Source organism: Anabas testudineus, chromosome 4 (assembly GCF_900324465.2).
Source record: "Anabas testudineus chromosome 4, fAnaTes1.2, whole genome shotgun sequence".
Classification (NCBI taxonomy): Eukaryota; Metazoa; Chordata; class Actinopteri; order Anabantiformes; family Anabantidae; genus Anabas; species Anabas testudineus.
This window is the reverse complement of record NC_046613.1, coordinates 20834025-20853013: the sequence shown is the minus strand read 5'-3', so window position 1 is coordinate 20853013 and position 18989 is coordinate 20834025. Positions and strand designations below refer to the sequence as shown.

The 18989-nt window shown below is 41.7% G+C and overlaps 2 protein-coding genes across 4 annotated transcripts in view; both read left to right on the top strand.

The window, feature by feature from the left end:
- The window catches only part of LOC113150991 (glypican-5-like), a 38154-nt gene extending 37318 nt beyond the window's left edge, over window positions 1-836 (top strand). For all 3 annotated transcript variants that reach the window (XM_026343791.1, XM_026343783.1, XM_026343776.1), the window contains one exon: window positions 1-836. This exon is cut by the window's left edge and continues 208 nt beyond it. The gene's annotated coding sequence lies outside the window, so the exon portion shown is untranslated.
- Window positions 837-9081: 8245 nt separating this feature from the next.
- The window catches only part of LOC113150891 (glypican-1-like), a 30973-nt gene continuing 21065 nt past the window's right edge, over window positions 9082-18989 (top strand). Inside the window, exon 1 of the mRNA XM_026343641.1 lies at window positions 9082-9793. Within this exon, the coding sequence (XP_026199426.1) occupies window positions 9643-9793 (151 nt within the window). The 5' untranslated portion in view covers window positions 9082-9642. The remainder of the gene's footprint in view (window positions 9794-18989) is intronic.

The window sequence follows — 18989 nt, the reverse complement described above, 5'->3', positions numbered from 1 at the left end:
CAGCTCAGCCACTTCGGCTGTTTTTTGTTTTAGGTGACCCAGCTGGTGGCACATGCTCTTGATTTATGAAAGTGGCCGGTGCACAGTATGCATTTTTATATTACCTGTACTGACCTCTACATGTTTATTTGTATTTAACTCTAATTGGATAGATTGCACAGCACTACTGACTTTTTTGAAGAGAGATGTAAATACAAACACACATATATAAATATTATATATATATTTATATGTAGAGATTCTGTAGTTAACAATGGCCTGATGTGTAAATAGAGATTAATATAGAACTGAGCAGATTGATTAAAACCTCTAACAGCTAGGGCTCAAGCTGGAGGCCTTTAGTGTTAAAGCAGCAGTGAAGCCTTATAAAGATTTGTGAATTCAAAAACAATTCTAAACTAAACATAGGCTGGAGAAACACATAAAGGCATTTTCTCGATAGGCAAAACAATTCCAGTTTGTGATACTTGAGACTACTTACAGATGGCCATGCAGCAAATTTGGCCTGCAAGTTTGTGCAGATTGACGCCTACTCTGTGCTTTTTTTTCATGCAAGCTGGGTAATTTTCTTATTTCTACTGGGCTTTTTAACTTCCTTAAGATTTTAATTATTACAAAAATGGTTCCCAAGGGTGTGTGTCCTGCTGTATTTTGTCATTTCTCAATTCAGAATACCTCAAGTTGTCCTGGTAGTTGTGAGTAAAAGGAGTAGACTGGTGTTTTTATCAGGATGCACAGCGTGCAGGCCTGTAAAAACACTTTAGGGAAGAATATAACAGCTTCTGATTCAAATTCAGTTTCCCTTAAAAGATCCTTCTATCCTTGACAGGAATCTCTGCAAACAATGAAAAGTACCCAGTACAAGTACAGACTAAATATGGGCACTATTGAAGAGGCAGAGACAACCATCTGCTTGAACAGTGACATTTCATTGTCATACACAAACACACAAACTGTCATGTGCTTTCATTGGCTGACTGGTCTCCAGATGTCTTAATTAAATTCTACTATATAAAACATCTAACAACATACTGTGATACATGTGTTATCAGCTATTCTCTGCAAAGACAAAGCACAAGTATCCAGAGAGTGATCACATTAGTCAAACATGTGAAGAAAATGTTAAAGTTCATATTAATTAGGATTATTGAGTCGTCCTCTGTTGAGTCTTAAATGCAACAAACTGCTCACAACAGCAGCACAAACAACTGGAATACCGACGATTTAAAGTGAAGCACAAGTGGTGCCTTTCTGTCAGTGTGGGACTGACTTTCCTCTAAGATGTCATGCCGTGCTGCAAGTATTAACTAGCTCAGATAGATAGTTTAGACCCGTTCTCTGAACTGTAGATTAAATTACAGTTTGTTGTCTGTGATTTTCTTGGTGCAAAATAGCAGAACTCTCCTGAGTGTGTCTTACTTTCATCAGCTGACACAGTTTATTTATGATGGAATGCGACTGACACTTAAGACTCCATAAGAAATACCATTAGGAGCTTAGGTGTGTGAGTTATCTGGGCAGCTGGCCCAGATACCATGTCAGCTTTATGTCGTAATTTGTCAACAAATGTACTTTTTATCTTATTACAATTTAAGCGTTAGACCCAAACGAGAAGAGACTTTGGACTCGAGCCAACTGTGCTGCTCCTTCTTTCACAGCCCTTCACTTACTGACCACAAAAACAAACCACCGTCACAAACTGATGCACATACAGAGGCCCCGGAGAGGATAAGTGGATAACAACAACAAAAAAAACACAGTGCATTTTATAACCTGGGGCTAGTGTGAGCTGTTGACAGATATTTTAAGATTTGGGGAATGTAAAATATACATTGTTATATAATTTTTGTATGCTTATAAACTTTGTAAGACATAAAGTTCAAAAGCTCTCGTGGGAATTAATTCAAATTAATTATCTTGAAAGGTGAAACTGATTAGATTTTACATGTCATCTCTCTGTGACTGCTCACTTTCACCTGGGAGCTACAAAGGCGTATGAAGTCAGTGCATATTTGTATATGAGGTCAAGCGTTTTTTTAAAGGGAAAATGTTCAATAGAATAGAAGATACTAGTGCCGTGCTGCCATAATTGTTCTCCAGACGTGTTGAGGCACACTGATGTGCCAGGGTGCAAGCCATGTTAAATAAAAACATTAAATGTGCTTTATCCAACCTTAACAACTCTTCTAGTTTAATCTTTTTTTTTTTTGTTGTAGCAGTTTGCAGGGCCAGGATATACACGACCTGTTAGCAGCTACGGTTCCTCTTTCCACACTCTGAAACTCGCTGTGCTAATATAAGCTAAACCAGTGAGTCTGATGTTTAACTGTAAGACACTACTCTGATGTGTCAATAATTATCAGTTTAATATCATCAGTAATAAACTTTGTTTTCAAACTTACATTGTACTTTGTCTTTTATTCATGTGTCAGTCTGTGTTGGGAGCCATAAAGAGAAATGAAGCAAAAAAGATCTCATATTTTAAAAGATAGGCTACTGGATATACTGAACAGCTCTTTCCTTAAAACCTTTGCTATGAGTTGATGGGGAAAATAATCCACGGTCATTATGTGCAAAAAATCTAACAGGGCTTCACTGTTAATCAAGTGCATATCATCCGAAGTAAGAAATGTGTTATTCTTGATTCTTTCTTGTGTTTCAGTGGAAGGATATTAAACAAAAAGACATATTTTGTATTTAACGACTGCTAAATCCTAATCAAACTCATTTGTAGGGTTGAATGGCTGTGTGTAAATAACAATAATAATTAGAAACATCTCTTATTGAAAAGATGTGATGTACTCTTGTTTTTGTTCTTCCTTGTTTAACTTTAAAGTTGATGCAATGCTCATGTTGCGTCATTCTATCGAAAAGACATATTTTAAATGTCTTGTGCATCGACAGAATGCCGGAGCACATGTGGTAGCTCAATTGAAAACTTTGGGATTTCCACTAGAATATAAATGAAGTTGTTTAAGTGTGAATAATATTTGACTTGCAGTGACCCACTGGCAGGCTGCTGCTGAAGGAGTGTAACACTGCAGATTAAATAGATGGTTGTGAAATTGGCTTTTCTACCTCATCTTAGCAAAAATGTTCTGAAAACACATATAAAGATATTTTGTCTGTTTTTGTTTAGCTGTATATTTTAACATCATTGCATTCAACACATCAGGGTTGTTTAAATGGATTTAAATATACCGGCATTTGGAGCCATAAAAAATATATATGATGTGGGAACACAGCCTCAGCTCTTTTGCCTCTGGCCCTTCGAGAGATTACTGTGATTGGATTGGCATGGTCAGGAAGTTGGCTCACATAGTCTTGTTGGCAGAGGGAACTGCCAGCGGATGATGGGAAATAAAGACATCTTTGAATGCAAATTGCTGAAAGACAGAAAGAAGTGAGGAAAAGGACTGAGGAGGAAGAGTGTTCCTGTTCCTTATGCTGATGTTGGCATCACATATATATTCAAGATGTCTTTCAACACAATGTTTTCTTTTTCATTGTTTCTTTTTATTTTCTTCTCTGTGGGAATTGTTATTGCTCTATCATTCAGTGGCTGACTAATTATATTATCTCAGCCAAAAAGGGCAAAGGGCCAGAATCCACTGAATATATGAACTAATAGAAAAGCGGGAGGGAGACAGTGTGTCAAAGGTTATGGAATTTGCCGCATGTTGTTTCAACAAGCTGATGAGGTTTTTCCGTGGAATATCATCCTTTTCTTGTGCCAGCACTGATGAAATCAGAGTTCTGGTTATTTTAACCCCCGTCCAAAGCTTGTGATTGAGATTTGTGTTATTTAAGTCATATTTATTTTCCCGTGACTGTTCACATGTTGCAGCTCCACATGATTGATCATTGATCATAGGGATCACCCAGGAAGCACACCTGCCTGCCTTGAAGACACCAAGCAACACACCTTATGATTTATTAAGTGCTATGTCACAGCTATTAAATGCATTTCTAAAACTGGAGCGATTCTAATTGTTTATCTGGGATTATTTATCTGGAAAGAGACCCTTACATTTTCCTGATTTTCCTAAATGATGGTTCTAGTGTTCTGTTTTACCTAAGAATTAACAGATCCTCCAACATCGGATCTGTTGTGCCTCAGGTGTTGAAATCTTTCAGTTACATTCATCAAGTCTGTGAATATGAAAAGATAATTGTCTAAATGCTTCTGGGGGTATAGAAGATCCTCTACTATCAGTATCTTCTGTTGGAATCTAAATGGCAGTGGTGTGGCATTATCCTACACTTGGGTTGGGCATTCAGGTCTCCTTTAACCCTGCAAGCTGATCACCTTCACTGGGGCTGGCTGCCTCCTTATACCCACAGTGTCATGCCAACATAGAGCAGCTCTGCTGTAGCGATCGAGGATTAAGTGTCTTGTTTACAGGCACCTGTACACAGCTTTCTTATAAAAGAAGAACACACCCTAACACTTATGCTATTCCAACCATCCAAACAAAGACTGAAACCACTGTTTGTGACTTTATTTGATGCCTAACCTACATCCCTGAACCTCCTTTTTGGCCCTGCTCTTCACCTCCTGTCTCGCAGCTACATCCTTATCATTCATCCCACTAAATACTCGGTATTCCTCCTCCGCACATGCCCAAACCATCTAATTCTCTCCTGTCTGTGTCTCTGAACCGCCCTACTGTACTCTCTCTGTCCCTCTAATGTCCTCATTCCTAATCCTGTCCTGTCCATCCTTATGGCTCCTAATGAAAAAAGCTGCCACGTCCTGTCTTTCTGTCAAGGCCACTGTCTCCAATTGACAGAACACATCTCGTCTCACTACCACCTTGTCCACCTCTACTCCTTGCAGCTCCACCAGTCCACCACCTTGTCTTTCATTGGACTTTCACTCTCCTTCTCTCCAGTGCACACCTCCATGTCACCAGGCTCATTTCAGCCTTCTCCTTACTTTCACTACAGATCACAGTGTCATCCGCAAACATCATAATCCTTTGGAGACTCCTCTCTGATCTTATCCGCCAGCTCTGTTCATCACCATTGCAAATAAGAGGCTGAGGGGCTGACAGCTGATCTTTGATGCAAACCCACCTCTTGAACGAGTCCGTTATTTCTACCACATACCTACTGCAAGAGCGACATTGCTGTCCTTATGCTCATGGTGGCAGCAATGTTTAAAAGTCATGATCCTCTGTCCTGTCTGTTCTCTTGTTTATAGTAACTGATTTGGGCCTTTATCATTAACTCTACTCTGTGTTCAGGTTGAAGCAGGTTCATGTTGACCTGGATGCCAGCCAGTCATTCACTCCCATGCCATCATGTCAATGTCTATTGGTTATGACTGAGAGATCTTATCTTGAATGACAGATCATGAGTGGCAGGGAACCTATTAAGGTTTCGTCATTTGTCTGATTTATTGTTTGTAGGCGTACTGTATGTGAACAGTATGCACCAGGTGTTAGCGCGTGTAGGCTTCTAGATACAGCAGAACAGAAAGCGTGTGTTGTGTCTACAGCTGTGGTCCACTGTTGTTTGTCATTTCTCGGCTTAGTTAGAGCTTTGCAGCTGCAGATGCTGCCAAGAATGACTGACATGCGAGTCAAGAGTGTCACTGATATAAAATCTGCTGAGAAGGAAATATCTGTCATTTTGACTTGGAAGCTTGAAGCGAGACAGAGCTGAACTGAAAAATGTGCCACTGCAGCTCAGAATCACACACACACGCACGCTTGCAGGGCTCTATATGCAGGTCGTAGCAGGCTAAGCTGATTTGTCTTTCATTATTTTTCTCTCTGACATCTCCATGCTCTGATGCATCACAGGCATGCTTGGAAATACTGAGTGTTGATGTATCTGCATTATACTAAAAGATTTTGTGTCTGAGAGCATATTGAGAGCAAGGTGTAAAGGATGGTGAGGAGAGAATGGTTTGTTAAATGGTGAGTATTAAAGTATTAAGACGTTCATCTCTGGAGTGCCTCGGCTGAGTTAGGACCAGATAAAAAAATAGGTTCAAGTTCAGATGAGGAGAAATTAGAAGAAAAAAAGACAGAGGGTGAGTTTAAGTGAGTTCAAGAACTCAGCAAAGCTGATAAAACTGGTTCAGTCTTGCGAATCTGACCTGGCCTGGCTTGACTAGCCTCAGGAAAATAACTCAGGAAATTTAGGTGGGAATGTTCTTTCTGATAGCAGCGTAACAGGACTTATTTACTGTAAGTCATAAGCTGAATAGATCACTTTTGTTGCCTAACTGGCAACATTTGAACATTACAGACGTGGTGATCTGAGGTAATATCAGATCCTGTACAAGTGTGGTGCCAGAACGAAAGCTGAGATGATGCACACAGTATCCACATTGTTGCAAGACTTAACGGCCTCAGTATCAGTGGTAAGGTTTGAATCTGATATTTAATATATCACAGCTCCACTTTGGTTAGATGTGGACCAGTGCCTCCTCCTCCCCTGCAGCTTTATGGAGAATATTGATATTTTTATTTTCCATGCTGATCGCACTTTCAGGAGAGATTCTCGCCCAAGTTCTGTCGGTCCGACTGAGTCTGGTACAGTGTTTGTGATGTGTGCAATAAAGCTGCTATTTGTCATGTTACTCGTCACTTTCTTTCTATTAACTGGCATAAAACAAGGTCTTTCTTCTGAGGGCTCAAGTTGGTGGTATGTGCCAATGTCTTTTAACACATTAATCCTAATGACACTCAGCCTGCCAAGGCAATAAATCATTGGCTGGATTAGCACTTGCCCTGACGCTCCAGTGACGTTAGGTGTGTGTGAACTGAGTGTGTGTCTGGGATTAAATGACGACCCTTACAGACGACCTGAAAGTGAAGATGAACGTTTTTTTTATTCTCAAATGAGAAAGTACAGCCCACAACAAATGGTAAATGGAAACTCACACCACAGAAAAAAATAAACACCAACTGCGTTTATAGTAATAGTTGGGACATTTTTTTAAGTTAAAGAGAAATATTTGTTCAAACTGCTGACAAGCAGACACAGAAATGTTTCTACCCGGCTTAATGTTTGCACCTTGCAGCAGCTTTTCCTTAGTGTACTCAATTTCTAAGAGATTACCTGAATCAGATCGCACCTAATTCCTACTAACGAGTTGATGAGAATGAGCTGAGTGCACCATAGGTCTTTTTCTCAGAATACATTTTCACTTGTCACAGCAGGAAAAGTGCAGATGTAAAGCTGAATTTCATTAAGCTGCATCCTGGCACTGTGCACCGTGCTTCTCTGTTGCAGCTCACTGCCAAATGTGCAGCTAAAGTTGACCGTGGGCCCTACTGAGCAGAGCAGTGCAGGAGATTTCTGGATTCAGGGTTAAAGTAGAACCTTTTTATTAAAGTCTATTTTATTCAACCTATATCTTGTCTTACTCTATTTGACAGTTTATAGCCTCATAACTACAAAAACAAGAGTACAAGAAGAGCTCTGTGTGTGATGGTTAATAACATGACCAAAAATCACATACAGTCAAACGATGTTGCCACTGCAGCATTATTTATAGTTTGATTTTCTAGTGAGGCACCAATTAAGGAAGACAAAGATGGGAAACGACATGTCAGAAAGGGATGTGGTTGGAATCAAACCAGGGACACTGCAGTTTCTGGACCTTAACAGGACACATGCTGCACATGTGATTGTTGAGCATCCAACTCTGAAACCACTGGTGTTAATAGTTTAACAGTCTCAGCTGTTCTGGGAAAAACCTCCCACTAGACTCTGAAACCTTTGCTCCCACTCAGCCACAAGAGCTTTAGGGAGGTCCGGTGCTGGTGCTGGGTGTTAAGACTTGGCTCCCAGCTGGTGCTCTTGCTCATCCCAGCAGTGCTGGATGGGGATGAGGTCTGGGCTCTGTGCAGTCTAGTGAAGTTCTTCCAAACCAGACTGAGAAAAAGATTTCTTTGTGGATAGGGCTCTGTGCAGGAAGGAAAGAGTAAAATGACGTCCCCAGAATGTGCGAACAACATTTGAAACACTTTTCTTAAATGTAGGTTGTAGCCTTGACCAACACATGAAAAACACACCCTTTAAATTGAAGCCCTTTTGGCTTCTACTTTACCTTCAGCTTACATTTCATTTCTGCAGCATTTCTGAGGTGTCAGTGAGATTCAGAGCTGCCGGTGACCTTTCCTGCCCAGCCGTTGGACCCGACGCTACTGCTCGGGGAGACGTTCATGTGAAGATTGGAGCGCGTCTGACAGCTCCTCGGTCACGTACACCAACTCTGCTAAACGGAGCCTGAGGAAGGCACTGAATCTTCACCAGCCACTGACCTCCCTGCAGGGATGCACAGCGTGTCGAGAGCTGTTCTATGACTCACAATCGTTTGCAGAAATGTGTTTAATTTGCACAGCACATTTTGTTCCGTACATTTACTTGTGGAAAAACATATATCCTTGAACCTCAACTCCTGACCTTGGTACCAGCATTTAAGTGGCTGTGGTGAAAGATTTGACAGATGTTTGAAGACTGCAAACAAACACCAGTCTGTGTGTGGCAACAGAAGTCAGGGTCTCTCTAGATTTGAAACTCCCCTGCATAGGAACATACGGCTTGTGGAAAAACAGTAGCTCCTTTTAAATCAGTCCTCAAACACAGTGTTTCTGAGCTTATTGTGATTTTAAGTCAACAAACATAGTGTATAGTTAAACTAAATTGCTCTAGAGTCTCTTTCTATTTCAATTATGTGCATATGAGCAAACTTTCTGCAAACATTTTCAAACCAACAGCAGGCTGAGGAATCCTACTGTGGACCATATTTGAGTTTATGCATTTTTCATTATTATGATTTTTCATTTTGAGGACTGAGTAGGAATAATAAAACCACTGCACCCTCCCTTTGTGTTCTGTCATTTTCGATTAATGAGAATAAATTATCCAACCTCTATTCCTATTACCAGAACCTGCAGGTGGCGCTGTTTAACCCCGGGTCCCTGCAGCACTGAGACACACGGGCATTCACAAGCACACAAAGAGAGAGAGAGAGAGAGAGAGAGAGAGAGAGAGAGAGAGCGCATCCACACCGCACACTCCCACTAACACACATTTCACTGTCCCAAAGCCTGGAAAGCGGGATTCACCGGGCAGCTCTCCGGCCTGAAACCTCTTTGAAAATAACGGATTTTGTTCCTTTGTTGACTTTAAACCGGCTCATTTCCATGATCATGACCCGGTAGTCAGACCTCGGACCGGCTGTGACTGAGCGACACCTGCTCTCTCTCCTGGACGCACGGACGCGCACGCACTCACGCATTTTTCTCTCCTTCCTCTCTCTTTTGTCTCCGGCATCTCTGCAGCTCACAGCACCGAGGAGGAAGGCGAGGAGGGGGAGGAGGAGGAGCGGGGTGTACCTGACACTTCGTGCCGCCGCGCGTCGCAGCTCTCTTATCCCGGAGAAACAGCCCGGAGTGGCCGCCGGTGCCTCCGTCTCTCGCCTGATTACTTAACCCGGGCTTTGTGCAATTTGAACGGGGAGCAGTGCGTCTGCTGACAGGCTGGAAACTCTTTAAAATAAAAGTCGCAGCCAAACACTGAAGACTGCGCGTCCTCCAAGAATCTCTGCGTAATTCCCTCCCAGCAGAAGTCTCCAGGATTTGTGTGATTGTAAGAATAAAGGACTGCAGCTACAACATGCGTCTCCGGCCACTTCTCTGCGTCTTGGTGTGTCTGTTTGCAGCACCGGGCCCGGTGTCCGGGGGGGAGAGGAGCTGCGCCGACCTGCGGCAGTTCTACACCGGGAAGGGTTTCACTTTGGCTGGGGTACCTCAGACCGAGATCTCTGGTGAGTTTTGCGAGGAGCTGACAGCGAGTAAAACGCATTTCCAAGCACTTCTCCGAGCTTTTAGGAGCTGACCTGCTCATGTCCCAGGATGTCATCGCCTCATGTGGCACTTTTCTTTTCATTACAACATTTTGTGGGATTTGTGTTGTAGTTGCAGTTTTTCATTTAAAATGCTCATCCTAACTTAATCTTTTACATATAAGGATTCAACTCTTGCTTGGGCACGTTAATAAACCTGCTCTTAAAGCTTGTTTAGCCAAGTTTTAAGTTGCATCAACTTGTTTTATTGTTCCATTATTGGCATGTGTGCTTATATTTGGCTGCTTATCAGTTTATGTCTTATTGCCTCTCTGTACACTCCTGTTTCCATTTATCTCAGCTGAGCAATGCGCTGACTGAAGTGTTTCCTAAAGTCTGTCCTGCAGATCTCTATTATAACCCTTTTCTGGAGCATTTTCATTGTCTGCTATGGGCAGAGCCACGTGTGGGTGTGAACTGTCTATTGTGGAGCTGTTATTGTCTAGTCCAGGCATTAGTTGTTGCTTGCTGATGTTGGGACTGCAGGTATGAATAGTTTTTAATATAAACTACAGATGAAAAGATGGATTTCCTTTCCTTTCTGTCTTCCATCTACTGCAGGTGTGTGTGCAGATGTGGCTGAATGGATGCTGAAATAGCCTTTTGTCATTAGCATAAACTAATAATTTAGGCTAGTCTGGGCAAATATCCAGCAAGTGCACACGACAAGCTGCAAATAAGTTGAACTGAACCAGAAAAGGGAGATTTGTGAGGGTAATTTTATTCTGTGATAGCCTCTCACTGCAGTCAGTCATCCATCCAACCAGTCAGGCTATCACACATTTAATCACTCAGTCAATTATCCAGCCAGTCAGATAATCAATCAGCTCCAGATCCAGTCATTCAGCCAGGAATCACAGATTAAAGAATGTATCTCATCTCTGTGGTATCCACTCGTCACACAGGCTGATTAAACTGTCTTGGCCTTGAGGAAAGTGCAGATGGGAATTGTGAAATGGAGTTGTTTTCCTCTTTAAGGCAATAATCTGTCGCTCTCTGTCTCTTCCCACATTTCACCTAAAGATGGACAGAAAGCAGCGGCCTCGCAACGGAGGAGATGAGGCGAGGTGTGTGTGTGTGTGTGTGTGTGTGTGTGTCCAGATTGTGTATGATCTGAAGGTCATTTCATGATGGGTCAATGAAAATAGTCTCGTGTGGGTGGGTGAGTTATTAATATTGGATGTGCGTGTGTGACTGCGTTACTGAGATTGAGAGCAACAAACAGAGAAGAGTGAGGAAAAGGAAGGTGGAGACAGAAAACAGACACTGAGGCAGGTTGACAGAAACAGAGTGAGTCACTCAAGGTCTCTGTCACTACTTCATGCGCGACCGTGGAAGATACCCGACGCGACCCTCTCCCTCCCTTTCCATTAAAAACTCATCTTTTATTGACGGATGAAAAACACAATGCTTCAGTCACTTGGACCTTGATCTGCTCTACTTATTTGAGCAACAGTTCTGCCTTCCCCGAACTCATTAAAACTGACAACCAGATAGGAACAGAAGCATGGCGACAGGCAGGAGAATTCCCCAGAACCCGGGCTCTTCGGTCTTTCTGAGGGAGCCAAGATTGATAAATTTACCTTGTCCACTCAGGAAGAGAGAGACTCATCTGCAGTCCTGTCTCAGTGTCACTCAGGAGCATGGTGGTGTTTTCGGCTGCAGCAGTAATGTTTACATTTGGAACAACCTCACCGATGCTTCTAGATATATGGTGTATGTCATATGGTTATAGTTATTTAGCAGGAATATTATTTGCTTCGATGTTATGGCTGCACTGCAGCTGCAATTTGCATGCTTCCTTGTAGTGTTTGCATGAGCTTTTAGTATTTTTGTTTCTTTTCATTGTTGCCAAAAATTAAAAGAGAAATGATAATGACAAACATTCAAGTATGATGCTGCTGGTCACTGTTGGAAGTTAGGAAATGACATGACATTTTTTCTAGTTCTGCTGCAGGGAAACTAGTGAAGACGACATGCACTGAAGTAATCTTTTGCTCTAAAGAGATGTTTCAGCTCTGAGGCCTCCCCGTCATGCAGATTCACATTTCGACAGTCACAAGCAGTTCATGATTAGCATTATCATGTTTAAGATCAGTGGTCGAGAACTTGAGTTCACTGGCCTCACTGGGTGACAAATCCCACAGATTAATGCCTCTGCTTAGGGATACATACAGTAGTATTTTGAGAATCTATTAAATGTTTTACTTACAATCTTTAAAGATCGAACATATATAGTTTTGATACTGACGTTCAGTATCCAGTTTTTATTCTTATTGTGGCCCAACATGTTTGACACTGTATTTAGTAGCACCATTTGTCATCTCAGTCAAACAGCCTCAAGAGTAGGTGTTACAGTAGTAGCACAAAGTTGCTCTGAAATTTGCATAAATTACAGAATTGGAGACCTTAACGTGATTATCTTTAATGTTTCAATCCATGTTTCTCCCAATAAACATGCATATTTGAGCCTCCTTGTATTGTGCAAGCCAATACACAGTTTGTTCTATACTAAAAGAAAGTGAACTTCTATACATCTACTTTAAACAAACGGCTAATTATAAATCCAGTGTCCAGCTATACCACACACTGGCAACATAAATGCAGTGCAGTGCATCAGATTAAGCAAAAGTTGAAATATGGTTTGTCACTTTGCAATGGAAATAGAAAACTGTTAAATACAAGCAGGAAGTCTGAGCTGCAGCAACAAATGCATGTTATTCCCAGGTCTAAACAGGCTGTGAGACCTGTATGAAAGTAGATATTATAAATATCATAATTCCAGAGAAACAGTGGATAATGTGACGAGTAGATGCTCTAAATTCCTACCCAGAGCTTCAAAAAGCCCCTATTCTTCTCACTCCCTGCTCCAACCCATTGTCCCATAGGTTAACACCATCTGAATGGAAGTTGTCTTTCTTGCTGTCTGCCTGTCTTTGTGCCTGCGAGCGTTTTAAACTCACTTACATTGTACCCTTTACCTTGTCAATAGTTTGACTAGCCCATCCTCTGTGTGTGTGTGTGTGTGTGTTTAAAAGTTAGTGAAAGCCAACACCTTCTCCGAGGAAGACACTCGCACATTCACTTGGATCCTTTTTTATTCATTCGTTCACATTGTCTGTGCAGGGCAGCACACACCCATGTGATCATATGACACACAGAAACACAGTGAGACTGTATATCCTTCACTGTTCACATTCTGTATTGGACCATATTGAGTTTGGGTGCTTGTGTGTGTTTGTGTGTGTGTAAGTTTTGTAGCCTAAATATTTGAGTATTTGTCGCATTGTTGCTTGTTTGAAAGAATATAGAGGAAGAACAGTGTAGATGTGTGTTCGAATGGCAGAGGTTAACGTGATACGCTGTGTTTCACGTCAGAATACCTGCAGATTAGGATACGTTACAGGTTTAGTTGTCAGCCAAGAAGTGTTTAACAAGCCTAAGTCTTTAACTAAATCAATTTGGGTCTGTTTTTCATTCCTTTACACTTACATAATTTCAAAACCATCTCTACAGATAAACACGGCCTACCGTTGGACTGAGTAGAAATCAACTATCATCGTAATCCAAGTTTCCAATTCATTTAGTGCACGTTTTTTCTTGTTCCCAAAAAAAGGTAAGTTGTGGATGCAGCACATAGACCAAGATCATAAAGACACTTATAGAAATGGGAATGCACATGTGCAGCGGGTTGTACAGCATGGAAACCAACCCTGAGCCAGGTATCCTGTAAATACAGCACAAGACAAATTGGAGAACATGCTGGAATTAATGTAATTAGATCAGTTTCTTTTACTAATTTGAGCAAAGCAGATCAGATGTTTTCATCTGCTGCTCATTTCCCTCTCCTGAGTGCCATTTAAGTCGCCTGCCTCCTTTAGGCCAGGATTTATTTTCTGTTATTCCTTCACATTTTCAGTATTTCCACTCTCCATTTAACAGGTGGGTGAAAGAAATACACTTGACTCTATAGAATTATATTGTGTTGCATGACATTGTGTTGCTGTTGTCCATATTTATGACTGATAAGACACATGCACATTTTCAAACCATTTAGAATAAGTGCTGGATGTGCAGCATGTATGTAGTGCAACAGCTGTGTTCAGTAAACTTAAATATGCATTTTTTGTGGAGCTGGCTCATTGCAGATGCACGAGTACCGTCAGTCCATTTAAACTTTAAAAGTTGAATTGCCTCTTTTATTTTGTCTAATGGAAATCTTCTGGGTTTAAAACTAGTCTGCAACACCCACTTACAGTACATCCCATTAAAAAGGCTTCAGAAAAGCTTTGTCTAAGTTTGCAGAACCCTGCCATACTACACCGCTAAGGAAAATGTCAAATGAAAGTGTAGTATTCTACTGATGCTGGTTCATACTGTATGTTTCCACAGTGTGTGAGTCTTTACGTATTCGCGTGAGAGCGGAAATTGAGAATGTCTGTCATCTGTCACACATCACATGCTCACTCAGGCGCTCACAGCCAATGCTACCAAGTGAAACGCTGAATACCCCAGTCCACACACAAACAGCCTCTCTATTCTAACTTTTACACTCCCTCTTCTTTTCCCTTGCTGTTTGTCTTATTCCTGTTTCCACCTCTGCATTGTTTTTCTAGACAGACTCAGATCTCTGAGTGCAGGGTTGTCTCTCTCTCTGTGTGTGTGTGTGTGTGTGTGTGTGTGTGTGTGTGTGTGTGTGTGTGTGTCTGTGTGTGTGAGAGAGAAAGAGGGGTTTGGTTGGCAAGATCGCTTAAAAGCAGAGCTGTGAATCTTTCATGATGTTTGATGCAGCGACATGAGAGAGACAGGCAGAGATAGAGGTGAAGAGAAGAAGGGAGAGGATGAGAAGAAGGGAGGAGACTCCTCCTTCATCCTCCCTTAGACGAGTGAGTGGCATTACAACTAGTTTATACTGATACTGGCTCCTGCAAAACCCTACTGATCACATTCATTTAGCTTTGTAACAACTAGTTGATTTATTGATCAGTTAATCATTGATGGTTTAGTGATTTTTTCAAGGCAAAACAATGGTTCAAGCTTCACAAATGTATCTGCTTCTGTTTTTGTAAATCGCTTGAACGTGATATTCAAGAAAAAGCTTGATAACAGTCGCTAACGTGGTCGGGCAATAATTCTTATTGGAGCTTGTTGATATATGTAAAGCTGCCACATTATTGCACATTTGTATTCAAGACATGAACCCCATATTATCCAGACTGACTTTGAGTAAAGACACTAGAAGATTAAATTCCTCCGCTGCCGACATATAATCAAGTCAAACTGATGAATGCAAGGGTCAGAGTCCAGCCCTCCTGAAGCCCTATGATCAGTATGTATAATAGGAGTGGTGGGTAGAAAAAAGAAAACGAGCTTGGAACGAGTCTTTGCACCTAAAATCAATGTGGTAAAAAGCAGCGTTCTATTCCTCTGCACTCTTCCTTTGTTCTTTCCCCCGGCTCTAGTTCACACCTTTTCTCCTTGTTCCCTCCCTTTCATGGCATAGCCCTCCTTCTTATCAGATGCTATTTTTACTTTCTCCTCCTCTTCTCAGCCCTCCTCTCATCTTTCCCTCCTCTCTGGGAGTTGAGCGTCCATCTGTTTTCCAAATCAAAAGATGGGTTGTTTGTCTGATGTGGTGCACTCGGTGGTTGCTTGGCTGCTCTGTGAGTCAACGCTCTTCGTACATATGCTCCGTGGGGGCTCCCATGCGCTTTGTGTGTGTATGTGACTGAGGGGATGGAGATTTATTGGTATTTGTGTCAGTTGGATAACAGGCATTTGCATGAAGCAAACTGGTGCATAACTAGTTGTACTCGTGGTTTTTGAGCTGGGGTTAGTGAACAGTCATTGAGACAGATCATTATTTGATGATGAGGCCATATTATGTATAATTTTCAGTGTAAATTATTACTATTTTTGGACAATTTACTTCAAGGCCCTCCCCATCCCATCCTTCTGCAAGCTGTCCTGATTGGCTAGCTTACAGAAGTCGAGCACAGCAGGTTCCTGCAAGCCTAACCTGAGTTAGGCCAACCTGAGTGAGTGGGTGTGACTGTGTACACTGTGGGTGCGCAAACCCAAAATGGAGGAAACGTTGTGGGAGGGTCCAGACAAAGTGTCTGGGAGCTTCTGGGACAGTCTTGCAACAGAGACATAAAATTTGTTTGTTTAAAACTTGGGCGTCATTTATATTTTTTACAGAGGAGGCTGCGGGTTCCTCATGGCCACAAGTGTCCTTGGACCAGACACTGAAGAACCATTATCTGCTGTATGTGCAGCCGCCTAATGCCAATTTCCCCACGGGCATCAATAGAGCAGATGATTAGTTGTCTAAAAGAAAATGAATCTGCAAGAGTTTTAGTTAAAATAGGAAAATTATGCTTGTTTCCTCATCAGAACTGAATTAATTTCAGTTTATGTTAATCTAACAATTATTTTCTTAATAAATTGTTTTATCTGTGAAACATCAGAAACCAGTGTAAAACCTCTTATTCCTTCTAAACCAGCATAGTTTCCTACAACACAAGTGGCGTGCAAGTGGTTTTAGTTCTCACATTTGAGTTTCAGTCATCTAAACAGTTAATCATCTAAGTTTTGCAGCTGAAGAACGGAGTAGCTTTGTCTTTAGGTGAGACAGGAAAACTTTAATTGTAACTGCGACTCACTTCCATTTTTACTGTTGCATTTATCTTGAGTGAGGCGTTAATAGACATTATTTTAATTTTCCTTGTGTTTTAATTGATAGTTTATTTTCAGGGATAACAGACTAACTTTTCCAAACACGTCAGCACAAAGTACATTCAACATGCGTTTACAAGGCTTCACTGTGGTTCATCTAAAGCATTTTAAAAACTTCTAACGACAGTGAATACAGGAGTGGATGGGATTTATCAGGTTTGTCAGGTTAGCGCGTTTACCGTGCACCTCGGCTTGCAGCTCTACACATTACCTGTTGTGTATTGTGGATTTTAATTTCAGGGAAGGACACGAATGCCGTCACCTCACTGGGTTATACACAGTACAGACAGACGTAGTTAAGGAGCACTGAGCTGCTTCCTTTGAGTGTTATAGTAGAATATTTAAGCCCAATGAGGATGTGATCCAGTATCTAACATTTAACATACTTAACCATTATATTCATATTTTTGCTTGGTCTCTTTAGAAGAAAAATAATTCTTGCTCTTGTGTGAATGCCTCTGTTCCTCCCTGACAAGCCGGCCAGTGTCTTAACTGAGAGGTCACACTGATGCACATGCACACTCCGACCTGAGCACTGATGGGATCATGGCGGAGAGTATTATCAGAGGCAGATCTCATTGAGTGTGACTGGGTGTCCGTTGCAGGTGCATCTGTCACGACTTTACAAGGTAAACACACAGACTTGGCTCCGGTTTCCAGGAGCAACAGAGGGTGCTGTAGACATTTTTAATATCTTAGATGTTAGTGGATGCCGAGGAGTAGATGGAAAAGGTCAAATCAAAGGGATCATGCTGTTGCTTTCTCCTCACTTCACAGTGGTTTGTCAAAAGAGGAAGTTGTTGATATGTTGACATTTAACACACACACGGACACGCACACCACTACTCGAACGTTCCTCGTGATATCATGAGTAGTGTGCTAACTTAATAGAGAGCCCGAGACCAGGTGAAGGACGCAACAGTGTGTGTGTTTGTGTGTTTCTGTGCATGTGAGGCTCAGACAGAGGCCTATAATTAGACATGTTGCTGTGAAACTCTTTTCTATAAGCCGCACTGTGCTCTGTACAGCCAGTCTCCCTCTCACTTTTTATCATTTTAACCTCCCGAGTGTCAGCTCAGTGGCTATTTCATGTTATTTTTTATTGTTCCTTTTATTGGTATTTCTGCTTTATTACATAGTTTGCCGTCGGGACTGACAGAAACGTTCATTTGATAGAGGTGGCGAACTGCATAAAACCGGCTCCTTGGCCCATAACACTTTGAAGACACAGCGTGTATCATATCCTGACGTTACACCAGGGCACCAGCGTGAGCTTTCAAAATGTAATGCACTTTGTCTAGTATTTCTACTTATGAAATTTAAATAGCTGCTTTGCTTCTAGTACCATTTCATTTGAACTTTGACAGACACCATCACACATTTAGCTTTTACATTATATACATAAATAAAGAATAGTGATGTGAGATTACATTGACCAACTTCCAGACCTCTACAAACAGAGAAGGCTTGAGCCACATGAACTTCTCTTTATCATATTGCACCTAATCACCACATATACTGTAGGCTGATAATCCGACTGACGTGTCATTTTGTTTTCACTTCAACATTCAGGCCAACATTTTGTTGACCTTTTATTTTGCCAAACAAGTGAGTTATTACAGTCTGACAGTCTGATTTGTCTCCACTATCAATATGAACAACAGTTGTATCAGCAGCAGTGGCTTTTGGAAAACAATGCACGAATGCAATTAAGGTACACAAACAGATTTTTGTTACAGAGAGCATCACAGCCTGGGTGGTAGTTTTGGGGGAGGGGTGGCACGCATTTATCTTGATCTTGTTTTAAAAGGGATCCACGGTGTCAGTAGTGACTGATGTGTCTGACCCACTGATGGTATTAACAGTCGACACTACAGCTACAGTGGCTGAGGGCAGTTAAAAAACTCCCTGGTCTTCTTTATCTGTTTTTACAACTGTTTGTAAGCTCCAGTGAAGGGAAAGGGTCTAAATGATGTCTGGGTTCAGGGACTTGTCTCACATGGTAAATGTTAAAACGGTACACGTGTCAGTATATTAAACCTCTGGTAGAAGTTTGAGAACATATCTGTCCAGAAGCCTGTCATTGCTTTAGTCTAACTTCCAGCTTCCTTGATGCTTCAATCCAAGACCACGTGGCTTTTCTCCGAGCAGCTCTGATCAGGCAGTCGTTGCCACATTCATTCAAGCTCGCCACCGCCGCTCTGACATTGAAGACTTGACCTGGAAACGACCGATCTCAGACCTACATGTTCCCCTCTGCCACAGCAATTTGACGCCGCCTGCTGTGAAAGAGCACGAGCAGAGAATCCGATGTGCCCCCGTTAACCCCTCGTTTCCACACAGACACACACACACTCACATTCATAAACCGTGTTCCCAC